The sequence below is a fragment of the Impatiens glandulifera genome, unplaced genomic scaffold (genome assembly GCF_907164915.1).
Source record: "Impatiens glandulifera unplaced genomic scaffold, dImpGla2.1, whole genome shotgun sequence".
Taxonomy (NCBI): domain Eukaryota; kingdom Viridiplantae; phylum Streptophyta; class Magnoliopsida; order Ericales; family Balsaminaceae; genus Impatiens; species Impatiens glandulifera.
In genome coordinates this window covers 17,656-38,856 of record NW_025919167.1, presented here as the reverse complement: position 1 = coordinate 38,856, position 21,201 = coordinate 17,656, and the positions used below count along the sequence as shown (strand labels likewise).

General features: G+C 32.6%; 3 protein-coding genes across 6 annotated transcripts; 2 read left to right on the top strand and 1 right to left on the bottom strand.

Annotated features, from left to right (window-relative positions):
- The first annotated feature begins 1,458 nt into the window (after positions 1–1,458).
- LOC124917639 (SNF2 domain-containing protein CLASSY 3-like) lies at positions 1,459–5,971 on the top strand. Its single transcript, XM_047458024.1, has 4 exons — positions 1,459–3,375; positions 3,457–3,684; positions 3,763–3,921; positions 4,011–5,971. Exons 1-4 carry the CDS (start codon positions 1,459–1,461, stop codon positions 5,961–5,963), a joined length of 4,257 nt encoding a protein of 1,418 aa, XP_047313980.1. The 3' UTR covers positions 5,964–5,971.
- A 2,037-nt stretch (positions 5,972–8,008) lies between these two features.
- Positions 8,009–9,663, top strand: LOC124917640 (60S ribosomal protein L37a-1). Its single transcript, XM_047458025.1, has 4 exons — positions 8,009–8,090; positions 8,458–8,497; positions 9,150–9,238; positions 9,333–9,663. The coding sequence occupies exons 1-4, from the start codon at positions 8,088–8,090 to the stop codon at positions 9,477–9,479; spliced, it is 279 nt and encodes a 92-aa protein (XP_047313981.1). The 5' UTR covers positions 8,009–8,087; the 3' UTR covers positions 9,480–9,663.
- Positions 9,664–10,993: 1,330 nt separating this feature from the next.
- LOC124917643 (casein kinase II subunit beta-3-like) lies at positions 10,994–19,462 on the bottom strand. Of its 4 annotated transcripts, none has more exons than XM_047458029.1 (7): positions 19,263–19,462; positions 18,836–19,115; positions 16,765–16,983; positions 12,221–12,336; positions 11,635–11,800; positions 11,372–11,536; positions 10,994–11,298 (listed from the first exon to the last, which is right to left on the bottom strand). In XM_047458029.1, exons 2-6 carry the CDS (start codon positions 19,080–19,082, stop codon positions 11,406–11,408), a joined length of 879 nt encoding a protein of 292 aa, XP_047313985.1. In that variant the 5' UTR covers positions 19,083–19,115; positions 19,263–19,462; the 3' UTR covers positions 10,994–11,298; positions 11,372–11,405. The 4 variants fall into 4 exon arrangements, with proteins under 4 accessions (XP_047313985.1, XP_047313984.1, XP_047313987.1 ...); XM_047458028.1 differs by having other exon boundaries at positions 11,384–11,536; XM_047458031.1 differs by having other exon boundaries at positions 11,384–11,536; positions 12,221–12,315.
- Between the last annotated feature and the right edge of the window lie 1,739 nt (positions 19,463–21,201).

Here is a 21,201-nt window from a genome sequence, read left to right as displayed (position 1 = left end):
CTATGTTAGAAAAGAGAATAAAATTGACGCGTTATTAATGAAACGTGTTGTACAAGAAATGAGCAAATATAAAGTGAACAATTTTTAACAAAATGATTAATTCAAATATAAATTTGTTAATACAGTTTACCACATTAATATTATATATATATTCAGATTAGTAAACTTAATTAAAAGATAAACGGATAAATGACAGGTGTCAGTATTTCATTAGCCAATAACACGGTCCCCGCCTTCCCTTTTATGTACATGCAAAAATGGCATCGTCTCTGTTGATACTCTTCCCTGTAAATGGCTATCTTCACTCTCTGTATATTTGCAGGGTGCTCAAACTCGTGTCTGCATTCTAAGGCCTTGTTTGTTTCATCATTTGTTCTGAACCTAGAGAGAGGTAAGAGAAATGGTGGATTGTACTGATTCAATGATTCGATAACTGTATGTATTGACCGTTTTGATGCTCTACAAGCTGAAATTTGCAGGTTTCTGTGTTAGTGCGATCGACAGCGGTTACGGTAAATATCTCCGACTCCGGCGACAAGTTTTAGTCATACTTGTTTGATCTGATTTCTTCGTCATGTTTTGAATATGTTCATTGTGATACAAATCGTGTTATAGTGCTGAAAATATTTGGAAACCTGTTTGTTTATGTATACGTGCAGATTACTGATCATTCAGGTATTTGTTAGTTCTTAACGGAAGAGAATCTGATAGACAGCGGTGACAGTGAGTATCTCCGGCGATTTCTTCGTCCTGTTTTGAATATGTTCATTGTGATACAAATCGTGTTATAGTGCTGAAAATATTTGGAAACCTGTTTGTTTATGAATACGTGCAGATTACTGATCATTCAGGTATTTGTTAGTTCTTAACGGAAGTGAATCCGATAGACAGCGGTTACGGTGAGTATCTCCGGCGATTTCTTCGTCCTGTTTTGAAAATGTTCATTGTGATACAAATCGTGTTATAGCTGAAAATATTTGGAAACTTATTTGTTTATGAATACGTGCAGATTACTGATCATTCAGGTATTTGTTAGTTCTTAACGGAAGAGAATCCGATAGACAGCGGTGACGGTGAGTATCTCCGGCGATTTCTTCGTCCTGTTTTGAAAATGTTCATTGTGATACAAATCGTGTTATAGCTGAAAATATTTGGAAACTTGTTTGTTATGAATACGTGCAGATTACATATCATTCAGGTTGACCTTAGAATCTAATGGCGAGGCGAAACAGTCACTGATTCGATCACTTGTGAGTATCTCCGGCGACATTCTTTAGCGTGAGTAGCGAGAAGTTGAGAAGTTTTACATACTTATTTAATCTGATTTCTTCGTCCTGTTTTGAATATGTTCATTGTGGTATAAATCGTGTTATAGCTGAAAATATCGGAATCTGTTTGTTTATGAATACGTACAGATTACAGATCATTCAGTAATCAGGTAGACCTTGGACAGTTATTATGGATGAAGGTGGCGATCCAATGGCGAGGCGGAGCCGAGAGGAAGCGGTTAGTTGTTATACTGGATTTATGCGGGCGATGAGGAAGATTAATGTTGAGGCTATGAACCAAACGGTGGAGAAATCATTCTCTCCTAATGGAGGTAAACAACAATGTGGAAGTTCAGCAGATTCGTGCTCAGTTGATATCGTCGAGGAATTGATTTCGCCGTCGAAAATCGGGACATCGAATCGAAATGATCATGAAATCACTGAAGACGCGGAGTTCTTGATGGTTGATTGTGAAGGCGTTGCGGAAAAAAACGGTGATAGTGGAGTTAATTTGGGAGAGAAGTTGGTTTCTGATGAGAAGGTTGATCACTGGTATCATCATTGCGATTTCAGCGGCGAGAGTCCGGCTGGAAATATAAGTAAACCAGAGATTGATGATCTGACTGGATTTCAATTAAGAGAAATTGCTGTCAAATGTGGGATTTCATCACCTTCATCGTCTTCTCCGGATCACATTAATATTTCTTCTGAATCAGAAAAGGAAGAGAAACATATTAAGAGAAGTGTTTATGGAAAAGATATTGATTTTGAATTGGGAACAGAATCGTCTGAAGAGGATGATGATGATACTAGCGATGAAGATTTCTGTCCCAATAAATCATCCAAATCTTTCCGTTCAAACAAGTTGCGTGCTGATGAGGTTTCTATGAGCTTTGACAGGAAGATGGAGATAGTGAATTTGGAGGAGGATGAAGATGATGAGGATGGGAGTAGTGAAAGTGAAAATTCAGAATCAGCTGAGGAAGAAGATGAAGATAGTTACAGCGAGGAAGATTTTCGTCCCAAAGTAACATCCAACTATTTCGGTTCAAACAAATTCGGTACAAAAGAAGTGCATGTAAGCATCAAAAGAAAGAGGGTATTGAAGGAGAATAAGAAAAATACCATGCCCATAAGAGTTGAATCATCTGATGAAGAGGATGATGTTATTTCTATCGATGAAGGTTTTCAGCCCAATAGATCATCAAACTATTTCTGTTCAAACAATTTGGATACAGAAGATGTGCATGTAAATACCAAAGGAAAAATGGTTGATGAGAATGAGAAAGAGGAAAGTATCAAGCCCATAGAAGTTGAATCAACTGATGAAGAGGATGATCACAAATCCAGGTATGAAGATTTTCACCCCAACAATTTGGATACAAAAGAGATGCATGTAAGCATCAAAGGAAAGAAAGACAAAGAGAAGGTGGAGAAGAACAAGAATGAGAAAAGAACCATGCCCATAAAAGTTGATCGAAAGAATGACAAGGAAAAAGCCAAAGTTGGTAGGAAGAAAAAGGTCCCCGGATTGAACATTTCTGTGCCTTATGAGAAAAAAGATGGTAGACAACAGTCTAACAAAATGGCTGAACGACTTCGTTCATCGCAGCCAAAGAGAAGAAAAATCAATGAGCCTAAAACCTGTGTTGTCAATCTAACTGGTGATGAACAGGAAAATGTCCCTGCTCCCGCAGCTCATGGTTGGGAGAATGAACAGGAAAATGTGGCTGCTTCCGCAGCTCATGGTTGGGAGAATGAACAGGAAAATGTGGCTGCTTCCGCAGCTCATGGTTGGGAGAATGAACAGGAAAATGTGGCTGCTTCCGCAGCTCATGGTTGGGAGAATGAACAGGAAAATGGCCCTGCTTCCGCAGATCATGGTTGGGAAAATGATACCGAGAAAACTAACCATCAAGAAGAAGAAAATGACCCTGAAGAAGAAAACATAACAATAAAGACTACACCAGATGCCATTAATGACTTCAAAGAGGATGAGCAAAATGTTTCTTCTTCAAATATCAATAAAGAAGATATCTGGAAAGGAATGCACCAAATGCCATTAAAGAAAAGACATATGGCTATTGAGAAACCAACAGCAGCTAAGGTAAGATAAGATTTAATTTTATTGGATTATAATGAGATTTTATAAACTAAAGTATTTTTTTTATCTACTTTGATCTTTAAGATTCTAGTTGATTCTCTATGGGACCAAATAGATGTCCCTTTCTCTCCTTTCTATGAACAAGATGAAGAAGAAATTTTCGAAATACCCAAGAATTTCGGGTTAGAGGAATACGATGCAAAACCAGCTGAAGAGAAATCATATTGGGACATCGAAGGAGAGAAGCTATTTGAAGAGATGACTTTTGCAATGGCAACAGAAGGAATTGGGTGGACACATTCAAAAAATACTGTGAGCTTCTTGTCACAAATCAATGATTTTATTTGTTAAGTTTGATATTTCAAATATGTCTTTATTCTTCATGTATAGGTCGGTATTGATCAAACTTCAGCAGGGAAAACTGTTGTTAGTATGCTACGAAACTGCGGTCATGGCAATCATCTACTCATTCTTGATGAACAAATTGGAGTCCGATGTAAAAGATGCTCGTATGTGGAGGTGGAGATCAGATACATGTCACCAACTTTTGTATGTCCAGTCTATTTTCAATGAAGTATTCTTTTGTCTGTTGGTCATTTTCTTATTTCAAATTATAAACTCATTAAATATACATGCAGGCTAGCAATCCATGGAAAAGAACTAACAAGAAAGAGTTCAGGGAAGAGAGAAATAACATTGGCATACACCAACTCCATATGAATTTTGAGAATGGAGGATCTCATTTAAAGGACGATATAATTGACACTGCAGGCACAGTTTGGGGTTTAATTCCTGGTCTGAGACAAACCATGTATGCGCATCAAAGAGACGGGTTTGAGTTTATATGGAAGAACGTAGAAGGAAGCATACTTCTAGAGGATTTAAAGAAAGACACTTCAAATGGTGGTGGAAACGGATGCATAATCTCACATGCACCTGGAACTGGTAAAACTCGACTCACCATCATGTTCATAAAGTCTTATTTGGAGTTATACCCGACTAGAAAAGTTGTCATACTTGCTCCTCTGAATATGCTCCTTACATGGGAGGATGAGTTCAAGAAATGGAAAGTTAACATTCCATTCCATAACATGAATAGGAAGGATTTTTCAGGTCAAGAAATGAACTCAGCTGTTAATCTAGTGAAGCAATATCGTGAACAAGACAAAACCTCCAACCGTTTGGTTAAACTTTTATCATGGAAAAAAGAAAAGGGTGTTCTTGGAATGAGCTATGGTTTATTTGAAACTCTAGCAGGTGATCATGGTGGAAAGAAGAAGCAAGCCAGTAAAAACCAAATAGATATTTCAAGGGTTGTGACTATGCTTCGAGAACTTCCTGATCTTTTAGTTCTCGACGAAGGTCATACACCAAGAAACGAGAACAGCCTAATCTGGAAGGCACTTTCAAAAGTAGAGACTCAGAAACGAATCATCCTGTCTGGAACTCCTTTTCAGAACAACTTCCGTGAGTTATACAATACTCTGCGTTTGGTAGTGCCTAAGTTCGCTGACAAACTTATCCTCACAAAGGAAAATGACATATCCGGAAAGCAGAAACGTGATAAAAGAGAAACCAACGTAGCATTAAACAAATGGGTATCATTGACAAAAGGCATAGCTGAAAATGATGATGATAGGATCAAAGAGTTAAAGGATATAATTTACCGGATGGCACATGTTTACAAAGGTGACATACTTAAGGAAAGCCTTCCAGGTCTAAGAGACTTATTAGTTGTCTTAAAGCCAACGGATTTACAAACAGAGATTCTTAATTTCGTCTCCAAAATGAAGCTTGGCGTCCTAGAACGTGAACATTGCTCCTCATTAACAGCAGTTCACCCATCGTTGCTGATTCACTCTCAATTATCGGGAAAAGAAGAGCTTTCAATTTACATGCCACAGCTAGAAGCTATTAAGTTAAATCCTGAATTCGGTGTTAAGACAACATTCGTAATTGACCTCATCCGACTCAGCCAGAGCTTAAATGAGAAAGTCCTCATCTTCAGCCAATTCATCACCCCTCTAACACTCATTAAAGACCAACTAAATTCCCTTTTTGGTTGGTCTGAAGGCAATGATATGTTGTACATGGATGGAGCAAAAGACACAAAACTTCGTCAATTATCCATAACATCATTCAACAATCCAGATAGCACGGTTAAAGTAATGCTAGCCTCAACCAAGGCTTGTTCTGAGGGTATTAGTTTGGTGGGTGCTTCAAGAGTTGTATTGTTGGATGTTGTTTGGAATCCTTCTGTTGAAAGACAGGCCATCAGCCGGGCATATAGAATTGGACAGAAGAAACTCGTCTACACTTATCATCTGGTTGCTGGTGAAGCTGAGAGCACTAAGTATAGTCGTCAAATTCAGAAAGATCGATTATCGAAATTAGTGTTTTCTTCAGCAAATGATAATAATGCTGATATTAGCGAGAAGGTTTTGATGGGTACAGTTGTGGAAGACAAGATCTTGCAGGAGATGATTCAACATGAGAAAACATGTAATATGTTTGTGGAAATCATTGACCAAGAGAAGGAGTCGAGTTTGATTGATGCTCATGAAGTTTTCGTTTGTGCCACAAATGATTAATTCCTCACAGGTATGTGTTCCTGTCTAATTCTTCCAGGTTTATTTATTAGCCCTTCTAATTATGTTAACAGTTTATTGAACTTTTCTATCATTTTGACAAAATACTTTAAGCTTAACTTTTTCATATATATGATTGTGGGTTTTGATTATATTTGGCAAATTGTGCATTTTTTGCCTAGTTCTTGAGAAACATATTTGAAAACATCATTTCTGTGAGATTTGTGGTTTAGAAAATTGAACATAGTTTGTCACATTCAATTTTCTGAACTGCTATTAATATATATATGATGTGCAATCCACTTTTGTACAAACACCTTCTTACAATGGATTTCTGATGGAAAAATATACTATTTTAGTGTTTGCAAAAATTTCATTAATGACTAGGAAAGGACTTTTGATTTGTCATTGATTTATTTCATTGCATAACTGGTGGATAATAAATTAATGTAATGTACAGAAATGTGTAAAAATTAATTTTCACACACATATATATATATAAGATTCACATTTATGATTTTGCCAATGAAATTTGGTTATTCCCTTCTTATCACAAGTCATTTACACAGTAAATGTATATTTCTGAAACAATGCTGAATGCATGAAATGGCCACAAGAAAGAGCTCTGACAGTTGGCATTTGCTTGAAACAAAAAGTCAATATATATATATATATATATATATATATATATATTGTTATTGTTATTTTTTCAACAAATAAACTTTTAAATCTTATAATCAACTAAATCGAACAGACATTTGACCAACAAACGGATAAAGAATTTAAAAAACTGACACAAACGATTAGGATGATCTTTTCGGAGAAAAAATTGATCGAACTAAACCAATTATACTCCTAATCTAATCTAGTAATAAAATGGTAACATTTTTTTTAAAGTCTATATATATAATAGGATAGAAATAAGAATAGTTTAATTTTATTGATAAAAATAAAAAATACTATAATCCAAATTGTCACTAAACATATTTAAAATACAATGCGATTAAATATTTAAGAAATAACAATGAAAACATAAATAAAAATGTTTACCAACGTCTTAAAACTAATGTTAACAAGTTCGAAGATTAAAAAAAATAATAATGAGTTCACCGTCTGTATCGACTGATTTCCAACATTCTCAATCGTAATAATAATATAATCAGATAGTTAATTCATCGGTCGCCACTTAAATATCTTAGGGTTACTTTCGAGTCAAGTGATACACAAAAATATAGATTAGATAAAAATTAATAAACTCGATTTAACTGAACTCCTAATTTTGTTCAAAATAACTGATGGCCGAAAGAATTTCCAAATATTTAGTGGTAGCTATTGGTTGGTGCATGATAAAAAAGAACATGGGTTGAGAGTTGAGACAATTTTTTCTATTTATTTTTAAAATGTAAGGAGTTAAGCAATCTTTTTAGAAAAGAATATGAACCCGGAAACAAGCCTTAAAGAAATATTTAGAGTGGGAGGAACACTAAAAAGGAGAAAGTGAAGACTAGATTATAATTGAATTCACTTTTTTTTTGTTATTATTTTATTTTTTATGTTATACTTCATTTTATATGATAATAGTTGTTAAGCTTGTTTATTTCTTAATTGCACATATTTTATTATTTTATTTGATAATAGTTGTTAAGTTTGTTTATTTCTTAATTGATTTTTTCACATATTTTATCATTTTATATTTTCTAAAAAGAAAAAAAAATATTCCTCCCATTTCATCTATAAGCCTAAATACAAATATTGTCATTTTTTTTTTGTGCTCATCATTGATGAAAATAAAAATAAAAAATTACAGCGGTAAAAAAAGAAAAAAAGAGAGACATTTACCTATAAAGAAAGAAATCCTCATGCAATCATAATTTATTTGATTTTATAAAATAACATAAAACTATGTCCTCGTAATATATTTATATTGTGCAAAAATTAAATTATTGACCCAATACCAAAAGTTAAAATATTGGACCAAGCCCATATTAAATATTAAAGATTTATTATAAACATAATTTCGGCCCAACTAAACAAAAGTTCATACGATTATAAATTGGATCAACTATCTAGGGTTTCATTTGTTCCTCCTTGCCGATCTCAGTTTTTGCTTTCAACGAACCAGAGAAAATGGTAATCTCTCTTTTCTTTCTCCATTTTTACTGTTCTTCATTGTCGATTCTTAGTTCTCGTAGATCATCGTTTCTCCGATGACCTAGTTCTTATTTCATTAAAAACTCCTTCTTTGAGTTTTTGGTCTATTTCTTTCAGATCTTAAGTGCCATGAGGTATTGGCAAGACTATTAGTGATGTTAAGTTCTTTACTAGATGAATCTATTAATCGAAACAGGACTTGTTTATATGTAGACGGTTTTTTATATAGTCTGCGAAGATATGTATCAGTTTAATGAAATGTAAAGTTATGTTATTGTGTGATTCGAATTATTTGGAGGTGAATTATGTGTTTTTATTGATTGGGTTTGGGTTTTTTTTTGTGCAGACAAAGAGAACCAAGAAGGCTGGTATCGTTGGGAAATATGGTATGTTATATCATGACTAAACTGTTGCTTACTAATCTATTAATGAATTGGGTCATATCTATGTTTGATTTTTCCATTGTCTAGCAAATTTTCAATGTAAATTGGCTAGAACTTTATTTTAAATATGGCATGCTATACTAGTTTATTGATGAATTGGGTCATATCTATGTTTGATTTTTTTTCATTTTCTAGCAAATTTCATTGCAAATTGGCTAGAACTTTATTTTCAAATATGTCAATATGGTATTGTTATATCATGACTAAGCTGTTCATTACTGGTTTGATGATGGATTATGTTATATCTATGTTTGATTTTTCCATTGTATTGCCAAATTTCAATGAAATTTTTTAGTTTCAATATGGTTTGTTATATCATGACAAAACTGTTGCATACTATTTTAATGATAAATTAGGTTATATCTATGTTTAAATTTTTCATTGCCAAGAAAAATTTCAATGTAAATTGGCTACAACTTTAGTTTAACTATGTTATGTTATATGACTAAACTGTTGCTTACTAGTTTACTGATGAATTAGGTCATATCTATGTTTGTTTTCTTTTCATTGCATAGCAAATTTTCAATGCATATTTTGGCTTGAACATTATGTTTCATGGTTGATTGGATGCAGACACTAATAATATGACTTTCAGGTACCCGTTATGGTGCCAGTCTGCGAAAGCAGATTAAGAAGATGGAGGTCAGTCAGCACAGCAAATACTTTTGCGAGTTCTGCGGAAAGGTATATTCTTTTCATCGAATAATTTGCAAAGTTTTGTTTAGTTAATGGATTCATGGATATGATAGTAATCCATTTGATCAATTTCTTGTACCAGTTTGCAGTGAAGAGAAAGGCGGTTGGTATTTGGGGATGCAAGGATTGTGGCAAAGTGAAGGCCGGTGGTGCGTATACATTGAACACCGCTAGTGCTGTAACTGTTCGAAGCACAATCAGGAGGCTTAGGGAACAAACAGAGAACTAAATTCTCTGAATTTTGTTTGGTCTTGTTAATTTCATCTATCTATTCTACATTGTTGTGTTTGAACCTTTCTTTCTTTTCTATTTGTGTTTCTTCAGGAAGACAATTTTGAAATATTTGAAGCTTTGACATATGTTTTATTAGGATAATTCTATTTGAGAGATAATTTAATCTTATTTTGATCTTAGATTATCCAGCTTTGTTGCATATTCTATATACTTATGTTCAAGCTAAACAGTTTTCTTTGTTAAACTTTGTATCTTAAAATACTTTTTAACAGCTTATAAAAAATGAAATCTTTATTAATTTTTATTGAATAGGGTTTTGCCATTAAGGGCAGGTTTTGTTCCATCCTTTCAGGCTTCACAAATTGAGCTCCTATTTATTTGTTAATTTGAAATTTGATCATTATTTTAATTAAACAAATATAGCAAATAATCATAAGGCTGGGATGAGCCTTGTGATTTTTTTTTATTACCATTTTTTTTCAGTTTGATTTTGAAAAAATTAAAAATTTTATAATAAAATTATATTTATAAAATATATTAACAATTTATATTATTATAAAATAAAACTAAAATTCTTATAAAATATGAATAATAAATAAATATATTAATAATATTATATAGGTGTTTATTAGTATTCGGGACAAAATTTGAACGGTAAATATTTATCATTCAAATTACAAGAAGGAATAGAATTAAAATTTAAAGTAATCAATATTGAGGTTTATTTATACAACTATCACAAGTATGTGTTTTAATAATAAAATGATATAAATGGGCTATAATGTTGAGGCATGATATAATCATTTGTAATTAAATTTGTAAAATTGAGATTTTACTCAAAAACTTCTTTTGCATTAACAATATTCGATTCCGATTTTACTCTTCTCTTCACAAATCTTTTACTCTGTTCACAGATTTACAGACAAGATTTAAGAATAATTTATAAAGTAAAATCGTAATAACACTGATTTTATCTTTTTTATTGACTCTAACAAGTTAAATTGTGAATTAATTATGATTTTGTTTCTAAAAGAGTTTCTTTGACTCTTTACTTATTTTTGACGAGTCGACTTACAAAATATTGACTTATTTTCGACAAGTTTACTCGCAAACTCGAACGAGTTGACTCACGATCTTAATAGTTATTATTCAGTAACCTCGATTATTGATAGATTTTAAATCCAACAAATTGAATCCAAACTATGGATAATTTATATATATCAAATCCAACAAACTATAATTGTAGATAAATTTGATTATTTAGGTTGACATATTCAACACTATATATAGCAGAGTTAGGTTGCTTGGCCCTTCCAAAATAAATAAATATTACTTTTTCAAAATCTCAATCAACCTCTCTTCTATATATTGTATTGTAAAATATTACTTAAGAATAAACTCAATGATAAAAATATAAACTAGAATCAAGATAAGCTTGCAAAGTACAAATATCAATAATGCTTCTTTCTATATTTGATAAAACATCATAACTGAAATATAGAATGACTATTGAAGCTCAAATTCAATATTATGCTAATAAGCATAAAAAATAATAAAAATAATTCAGGATTACATAAATGAATACACATTCTGTTGTGCACAAGTCCAGAATGGCTTTAAACAAAATGCCAAACATAACCCAATGTTAAATTTCTTTAAAAAAAATAGTACAAAAAGAACACCGATAAATTGTAGAATTCGAAAGGTTGGAACTTTGAATAACCTTGCACATAACTAAACCAAGCTCCATTGCGACATATTTTTCTCCAATTTAAATATCTTACTCGCATATCCTGGTAAAGTTTGAAATATATCTGCATTTCAAAAACACAATACTCAAATAAGAAAAATTGATTTGAACACACACTACAAATTATGTACATATACCAAAATCAAAACCTCGGGAAAATCCTGTTTCACATCATGGCTTGTGGAGCTTGAAGCCAAAAACTCTTGGTACATATTTTTGCGACGGTTTCTGTGGCTTGAGATGCCCGTAACTCATTAGGAATAGGTTAGAAAAAGTTGTACCAAAATAAGCACCATCGATGTCTTATAATATAAGTTAAAGGAACAAACTTTGGATAAATGAATGACAAGAATATATCTAGCTATTTATAATATATCATAAACTGATCTTTCAAGGATACTACTTTGGAACTTGGATCGGGGGCTAAAAATGTCCTCACATTTGGGACAATACAGCTTTACAGTGCCTGCTCGAGGTATGTCAGATTGACCAACTGGGAGGCATGGCTGTCCACAGCAAAATACTCTTGGGCATCGCCCAAATTCCGCATTCTTCAGCTTCTCTAACTGCCAAAATTTAAGGAGTGTATCATGTTAAGGAAATAAGCACACGTATTGATTAAATCCACTATGCAGTTTAGCAGAGACAATTTAATAAATTAACAGAGTTAACAAAGAAACAACAGAAAGAAGTAATTTGCGTCGTTTTTTAAAGTTCATAAAGCAGAAAACGGTCCTTTGAGGCGAGTTCAGGAAGCAATATAAGCATCCCCTTAAGGCCTTTGTTTGACCTAGTATTATTGAAAATTAGGTTATTTGAAGTAAAAATATATTTAGGAGTATAAATATACAGTGAAAAAAATAGAGGTTATTTTGGATGATGATTTTGGAGGCTATTTGGACTTAATCTCAAATAACTAACTAACCCAAGTTAATTGTACAAGTTTCTGATGCACCAGTAAAATATCTATATTGAGTCTTACTTACCATAGCAGCCATTCCTTTGGTTGTCAGTATGTAACGAACATGAATCAACCCATAAAGCATCTCCGCTGCTGACTCAATCAATTCATTCTGTTCCTCTGTAAACATATCACCTGCATCTTCCCAGTTAATCCATTTCATTAACCTTAATAATTCCACGAGTTTTATTTATTTATTTAAGATAGCAAGAGATGTAACATTTTAATGTGGCTACAAGCATGTATCTATAATTTTCTATTATATTGCTGAATTATTCTTTACTTTAGCTAGAAACAAAGGCCAATCCTTCTCTGAAACTTAATTGTGCACCAACATACTACTAAACCTTCCTAAAACTGCTCATATATAAATTATTGGCAAAAGTAATACTTGCAGTATTCTAACAGTGGTCCTTTTTGTGAATTTTTATTTTCCAACAAGACCAAGGACTGATTTGGATATTACCAGCAAACGTGAAGAGAGCCAACTGTAAATGTGAAAGATATTACAAGCAAATGTGAAGAGAGCCAACTGTAAATGTGAAAGATATATGTTATTTGTATGAGTGACTAAGAAAAAGATAACGATAACTATGAAACAAGGAATGGGGATCGAGAGACTTTCCAATAGAATGAGGATGAGACACTTCAGAGACCTAAGGAAAGAGAAAGACTACTATAACTGTTATGCAACATCATTGTTCAATTCTCATTATGATTAAGATTGTCTTATATTTATACTACTATTTTAATCTACTAATTAAACTACTAGCCAACATACTAACTAGACCATTTACTACTATCAATACTAACTATCTCTAACCATATAGACAGTACTTCCCCCCTTTAATTTCTCTTCTCCTCGAGAGAAGCTGAAAATCAGCGAGAGTCAAGATTGGAAGTAGTTTGTAACTACAAAATCTGCTGAGGTCATTCCGAACAAAATGAAGTATGATGTTGATCGCAGTTCCCTTCAGCAGATGAAGTCCACCAGCAATAATTTCAGTTCTCACCAAACAGCTTCTTTCTTCTTTTTCAGCTGATTTTCGAATATGGCCCACCAGCAATCTACCCCAGTCTTGATTTTATTTAAAACTCTAGCCTCTTATCATTTTTCCAGTCCATATTCTAACAAACATTTAACTTCTACCCAGGAATTCCGTTGGAAGACAGCTACCTCCTCCATTAGTTGAGGGATACTTTCCAACACTAATTTTTCATCCTTTCAACAGACCTCATTAATGCCACCCATTGCCTATATTCTTCAGAAGCTTCGAACTTTAAAAAGAAATGAAAAATCAAAGCCCTGCCAATGATCTATGTTTGATCTTGTGGAATTTCAGAACGTCGAACGTCTCTTCTTCATCTACATCCGGAGGTTTGGCTCGCAGCCTTTGTTCGATAAGGTCTGTGATTGAATCTGCAACCAATTCCGGTGGCTGTGTGGGAGGTATTTGACTTCCCACCTGAAGGAATTTCATAAGATGACCCCCCTCAATGTCAGGCTTTGCTTGAGGTCTCGATTCGACGCCAGCTAGTTTTCCTCAGTCGATTTGTTCGGTGATGGAAGCCATTAAGACGTCAGGCAAAGCCATGTTCCAATTGTTATAAGTTGCTTAGCGCAACTTTAGATTGTAGGAGCTTGTTGTGCGGAGGACTTTTGAACATTGTTCTTTTCAACTGTGAGCACCCTAGTTGCTTCTTTCTTCTTCGGAAATATGTCGGTTGGTTCCATGTGCTTTTTTTGGTAATGGCATCCTTGTTAAATGGTGTTTTCTCTGAATTTGGCAGCAACACTAAACCCTAAACATCTGAAAATGTTGTCATCTTCTCTAAAGCATCGGTTGGAGAGAGTTCTTCTAATGAAGTAGCTGATCTTTCATCCTCAACAAATTCTGGAAAATTGACATTCACATCCTTTCCTCAATTGAAAGGGTACTTGATCACCACATCAATCGTTGGAGATATTCGATAGATTCAGCTAGAAGAGGTGGAGGTTCGGTGGTTTTGACGACCGTCTCTTTTTACAGTCCTCTTCGCAAGCAAAGCTTGGAGGACAAATCCGATCGTCTAACTTCGTTCAGGAATTGTGGTTGTTGATAGATATAATTCTTCATTAACCCAAAATGGTGACTAATAAAAACGACCCAATAATATTTTGTTATATACAAATTTAGAATCGTGAAATTCTCATTTTCCACACTCTTTATTTCGGGAAGTAGAATTAGTGAAATCCTATTGATTGCATCTATCTCCAAACCTTCGGGATCCAAACGTTCTAGAATAAATAAATTCAGAATTTCCCCTTTTTCTTTCAGTAAAAGGTTGCATATTTATTCTACGACCAAATCTCAGTTTTTATTAAAACTTTCTTATTAGGGCTATCTCCCTCTTAGCCCTGTGAATGGCAAAGGAAGAAAAACGAGAATAGAAAAGTCTCGTAGAACTCAAGTCCATTATCAATTCTTGAACTACAATCCCAGGGAAATAAGGGATATAATCATAGTTTTGAAACCCGGTCCGGTCATCAACCCGGTGAAGGGACTAGGTCACTGGATTACTGGTTCAACCGATGGGTCAACTAGTTCAACCATTGGGTTTCATATAATAATAAAATAATATAAAATAGCAAAAATCCATCAAATTGTTAATACTATAATAGTCAAAGTAGAAGTGTCATCTTAAATTATGACTTACAATGCCACATAAAATAGTTTTTTTAGTCTGGTAAAAGCGGAATCAGCTGGTTCAGGTAAGAGGTGGAGCTTGAGGTGAATGAAGGATGTTTCCAAAAAATGGGGAGAGAGGAACTGAGAGAGTGATAAGTGAGAAAGAAAAGAAGTATTTTTTTTAAAAAAAATAGGATAAACCCGTTGGGTTAACCCAGGTTGCCGGATTTCCGGTCCAACCGGCGGGTTGGCCGGGTTTAACTGGGTTGATTGCATTTCCGATTTTTTCATCAACCCAGCCCGGTTTAACAACCGGTTCACCGGGTTTGCCAGTCCGACCTGCGGGCCGGACCGGGTTTCAAAACTATGGATTTGAATTCTTGTTTTGTTTCCCAATATACTTTTGAAGAACAAGGAACGCTAGCATATATGTTTGGAATATATTCCATATTGAGAGAATTGAAAAGGCATTAACTTTGATTTATCATTTGTTTGGAAAACCACATTCCGAAGTTTTCATGTTATTTTTTTCTTTACTAATATCGCAACGTTTCATCAAATCTTGGACCTTCCAATGGTTTTGTTCCAATGTTTCCAAGACGCTGTCTTGAATTTTTCTCAGTCAATATTCATGTCATAATCACAATTTTCCAGGAAAAAATTATACCAAGAATGTGTGCTCCTCCGTGACTTGTCTTGGTCTAGGTGTTGTGTTATGCAAACTGAAAAGGATTCGGCCAACAGTATCCATCCTATAGCGTCTTCTTCAAATCTTGGGAAGTTGACCTTTGTATTTTTTTTGTTAGATCCCTTTGTAAACCCATCAATCCGCTTGATATGAATGTCCAATCGCGCTATTAGCGTAGCAAAATTATTTATGACTGTTGATTTGTTACTGGCCTATTATGATTGGAGTAACTAATATACTAACTTTCTCCAATACTAATTAATATACTAACTTTCTCCAATACAAATGAATATACTAACTTTCTCTAATACTAATTAATATACTAACTTTCTCTAACCATGCACATGACAATATCCTAAGAGCTTGTCTCCTTGAAGTTCAATAAGAATGAAAAATGTAAGGATCAAACATATTCAGCACTAATAAAAAACAAGTTTATAACATCCCACTGAGACATACAAGCATAGGAACGAAAATTTGAAAGCAAATCAATCGGAAAAAAATATTTCAATGTAAGCACATACATTGTGGATCAAGGTTTGTGAGCAATCTCCATACATCACGTCACAACCCAAACATGCAAATAATGAAAAAGGAAAATAATGAATATCTCCCATATTTTCATTAATTGATTCTGCTAAAGTAGAGCAACACCCTTTTTTATTTCAATTAGAATACCATTTTATAAAATTAATACTCTAAAAAGAAGAAAGTGAATACAAGAATAATAGTAGTTGCATATATTTAAAAAATTATATTAAGTAGTCTAAATGTGGATAATCATGTTATTCATGATTGAGTATATGTAAAGTTCAAGACTCATTAGTTAACAAATCAACTTTTCCTTAGTATGCATATACTAAAGAAGCAACATAAGTTAAAATATTACCATGTCCTTTTATGCTCTAACTTGGAAAAAAACATTTGCAATATGTAAGAGATTTTTATTACCACATATAAAAGAGTGTAAGAGTTCGGTAATACTGCAATGATGAATACTTCACAGATTTTCCGTTTTATAACCAAAAAGAATTGCCATTCTCTTTGTCATTTTATATGTTTCATAGTTAGGTTTAAGAATCATGTGAATGATTACGATAATTTACATATTATAACCAACAAAAGAGCATATATGAGATCCACATTAGAAAAGCTATTTATTGTAAAACAAATCTTGGAAAATAAATCTCTCAACTTAAAAAATAAGCTTACCATGAGAAGACTCCACATCCAGAATCAAATCCAGAGCATAATCATAATAAGGGACTTGGCCACTTAATCCACAGAGATTAAAATCATCTTGGATATAATCCTCATCAACTTCACAAAAGAACTCATTTCCACGCAGGTTACAGAACCATGAAATCCAGGATGCATCATCTCCATCAGAGCCACTAACATCTGACTCCTCGCTGTCTGATTCAGATTCCTCTGCCATTAATTCAAAAAAGAAGTCAACAATACAGAACATTAAACATTCATTTAATCTTGGAAATAAATTATTGAACAAGGAAATTCTCCATTATAATTAGGTTTCCAAACAGGTTATATAGAGAGATGGAGTGAACTTCACATTCCAAGTTAATCTTGATAATTAATTGCCTTAAAGATCTATATATCTTTACCTTAAGAACAAAACTGTCTATATCATGGAAACAAAAGTATCTTGTAAGAACTTTTAAGCAAACAGAATATATCCATTTCTTGGGTGATTCCTATAAATCACATCCAATTCATATTTCCACGCTTATCAGAAAAGTCACATTTCTCAAAGAACTAAGAAATGCAAACCACAAATAGGGGGCAAAAGGGAGTCAACAAGTTAATGATTTTGAACTTTGTGATACATTTAACTTGTTTGCGTTTTGTTCTGATTATATGAAATCCAGCTTAAAATATACCAAAATAAAGGAGAAGAATATTTATTACAACATACCAATAGATGTGTGCATCTATGTTTTTTTTAAAGAACTCCTTGCAACCATATTTAAAGTTTACTTATGTATACTCTTGCTACTTAGATTCCACTTACCAAGATTAGATATTTCCTTTTTAACTGAAGAAGATGATGATATATACATATAGTTTACCAAATTAAAACTGATTATTCTATTATACTGAAATAGACAAAGGCATAAAAAGAACTATAGCTTCTTCCACAGAGTTGAAGTTCACAATATTAAACTGGATATGATAACACCCTTGAGTTTTTTTGTTTATTTAGCATTTTTTTAACTTCCTTTATTTCATAATGGTTTAATGGAGGTACAGGATATGGATGAGGTACAAAATGCAATTGAAGAAAGGAGTAGTAGTTTTATAATTGGCAATTCATCAAGATCAATTGAATACTGAATCACGTAGTAGCAAGCTCAACAGTTACCAATCTAGGTATTGAAAACCCGTAAACGGAAATTATCAAGAGATTGTGCAAGCTCAACAGTTACCAATCTAGGTATTGAAAACCCGTAAACGGAAATTATCAAGAGATTGTGCAAGCTCAGCAGTTACCAATCTATGTATTGAAAACCGACAAACGGAAATTATCAAGAGATTGATGTAACTAAGATGCCCACATTTACCTTATGAAACTGTATGCACATTATTTTCACAACAAATTGTGCAATTTTGGTTCACTTTTGATGGTATAGTACATAAAAGATATCATTAATAAAAGACATAACTGAACCACTTAACGATTCAAGAATTTTCTAAGAATCTGAGAACTATAATATAATACAAAATCATATAACAAAATCATCTACAAATATCAAGATTCAAGCATACAACTCTAAGTTGCATATAAGGAATTACTATCTTCTTTCTAAATCTTTCTCCACTGTAAACTATTTTATGTATGTCACAAGGCCAAAGAAATAATAGCTTCAACCAACAGCTTTAATGGAATTATCTTATAATCGTGATATTATGAAGTCATTTAAAAGCTCTAATTGTATTCTATGAATTAAAATATGACTCGCACAAAATACAAATCCACTAGTAGTTACAAAAGAAATAAGATCTTCCATTGACATCATCTTCTCAGATGGAAGAACTGATACATTTTCTTTTATTGCAGTATTGCACTAATCAATTTATTGTTTTCTAAGCATTTCAAAGCATAAAACAAAAACATGGTTCAAATAGAATAATAGGCTTCATAGAATACAAAAATATCAACTGCCCAGTTATGAATCAAACTAAGGATACTTGATGAGCAAAATCTATGCATTTCTAAGGTAATAAAACAAGAGCTCGTGTAAAGATATCTATCAAGAATTACCATCAGAGCGTTTGTTTTCAGACAAAGACATAGAACGAGAGTCCTTATTATCAATGGGCGTTTTACCACCACTACCACCACCACCGGCTAAAACCGCATGAGCAGCGGTTATCAAATCCTGACTAAATCCACGGGATGTGGACGGAGACGGTCGCTCCAAATGCTTATCCAAAGCATCGTTGATCCGTTTCCGTTCAATATGACCCACCTCCGTCTTCGACCCGCCCCCTCCTCGTTCTTTATACATTTTCACCTTAAATTAACCGATAGTCCTTCCAGTCTGCAAACAAAATCAACAACGAATACCCAACAATTGTAGAAGATAAAAGAAGATAAACAATTTAGGGTTTTGACCGAATGAAAAAGGGAATGAAATGAAATAAAAGAAAGATCTTCATCTATCTAACCCATATGATTATATCATTACATGTATTCTTCAGTCGATAAAAATCGTCTCTTTTGGGATGAAGGGCGGAGAAGAGATATGAAGAAAGGGTTAAGAGATGATGCGGCGGCCGGCATCACTTGCGATTAACCGGCGGGAGAGAAACATTTCTGTCGCTTTTAGGATTTGGAGAATCTATGTGCGTATCCTCATCAGAATCTTAGGTCTTAAATCAATCGTTCAACTTTACGAATTACAAATATTAAGAAAGAGAAACATGTTTTTGATTATCTATAGTTTGTTGTTTTGGATTATTCTTTCAAAATTATCAAAATAAGGACTCAACTTCAATTTATAGTCAAATCAACTCAATTAATAATTAATATTCAAAATCATTAAATAAATATTAATTTGGAACATCGTAAACAATAATTACCCAATTTAAAACATAATCGAGCGGATCTAGAAAGAATAACCCAAAACCGGTTATTTAAATAACCTAGAGAGATAAAATATTGATTTTTGGTGATAATTTTGAGAAAATGATAATTTTTTTTTTTTTTTATAAAAAGACTTAAAAAATGGTATTTATATATAAATAAAATAAATAATAATAATTTAAAATAGAGGGTATTTTAGTATTTTGGTTAATGAATTGATTGATTTGATGAATGAAAGAAGAAGTGATTAATAGTGCTTGTATGAATAAGAACAATGCCTATATGTTTTTATTGTTTATTTAATAGTGGTTCATGTAATGCAACATTATCTCATAATTTTAATTTTAATTTTAATTTAATTTAATATTTTTTAAATTTTTAGAAAAATAATAAAATTTACATTTATTTTCATGTTTTATCTATAATTTTATCGTTATTTCTTTTAATTCGATACAAAATTTTCAAGCTCATCCAACTCAGATTTTTAAATACGTCCCGATAATACAACAATTGTTTTACTACTAAAATATCTAGGAATCTTTAGGTTCCCTTTGTTGAATATACCTACCTATAAAGTAAATCAAGAAAAAAAATGTGAGTATTTATAGTTCGTAGAGAGCCTATTCATAATTACAAGATTTTGTTAATCTCAGATAGTTTGTTACGAAAGTTGTAGTATCCGACTCAGCACATAATGAGAGGGTTTTCATATTCCTATAAGAAAATGGGTGGCTGACACGACACTTAATTGAGAGAGCTTTCATATTCCTAAAAAAGGTTGCATCTAAATTTTTGGCTTTTTCTTTCACATATTCGATATGATGACTTTGTGCTTTATAATACAGAATATATGGCAAGTAGAAAAGTAGGGCGATAGATTTTGAAAATGAATGTTTCTCGATGGTTCAAATATGAGTTTGGGCAAAAATTTAATATTTTAAATTTATTTAAAACTTTTTTTTAATATTTTATTGAGATATTAATTTAGATAAAATAATGTTATAAAATATATTTTAGTTATATATATATATAAACACTCCAGGAGAAGCGAAACTTAGTATTATAATTCGTAAACAGTCGATTGATAATTATAAGATTTTGTCAATCTCAAATTGTTTGTTAGGAAAGTTGTGGTGGCTGACTTAGCACATAATGAGAGTGTTTTTCTATTCCTATGAGAAAAGGGGTTGCCTCTAGAGTCCTCTAGAATACAAGCAAGAATGTAGGGGTGGATTTCGAAAATTAAGGTTTCTTGGTTCAGATTTGGGTTTCAAAAAAAATTAATATTTTTTTAATATCTTATTAGGATATTAAATAATATTTTAATTATATATATTAATAAATTTAATAAAAAAAAATTCTGTTAAAATTCAATTTTATTTCTGTTAATCAATTAATATGACTTTATATTAATAAATAAATAAATGTCTTTGAGTAAAATCTAAAAATTATTAAAAGGGTTAGCAACATGAGATATTAGAAATTTTAATTTATTACCTAAATGGATAGATTATTTAAGATAATTAATTTGAAGAAATTGA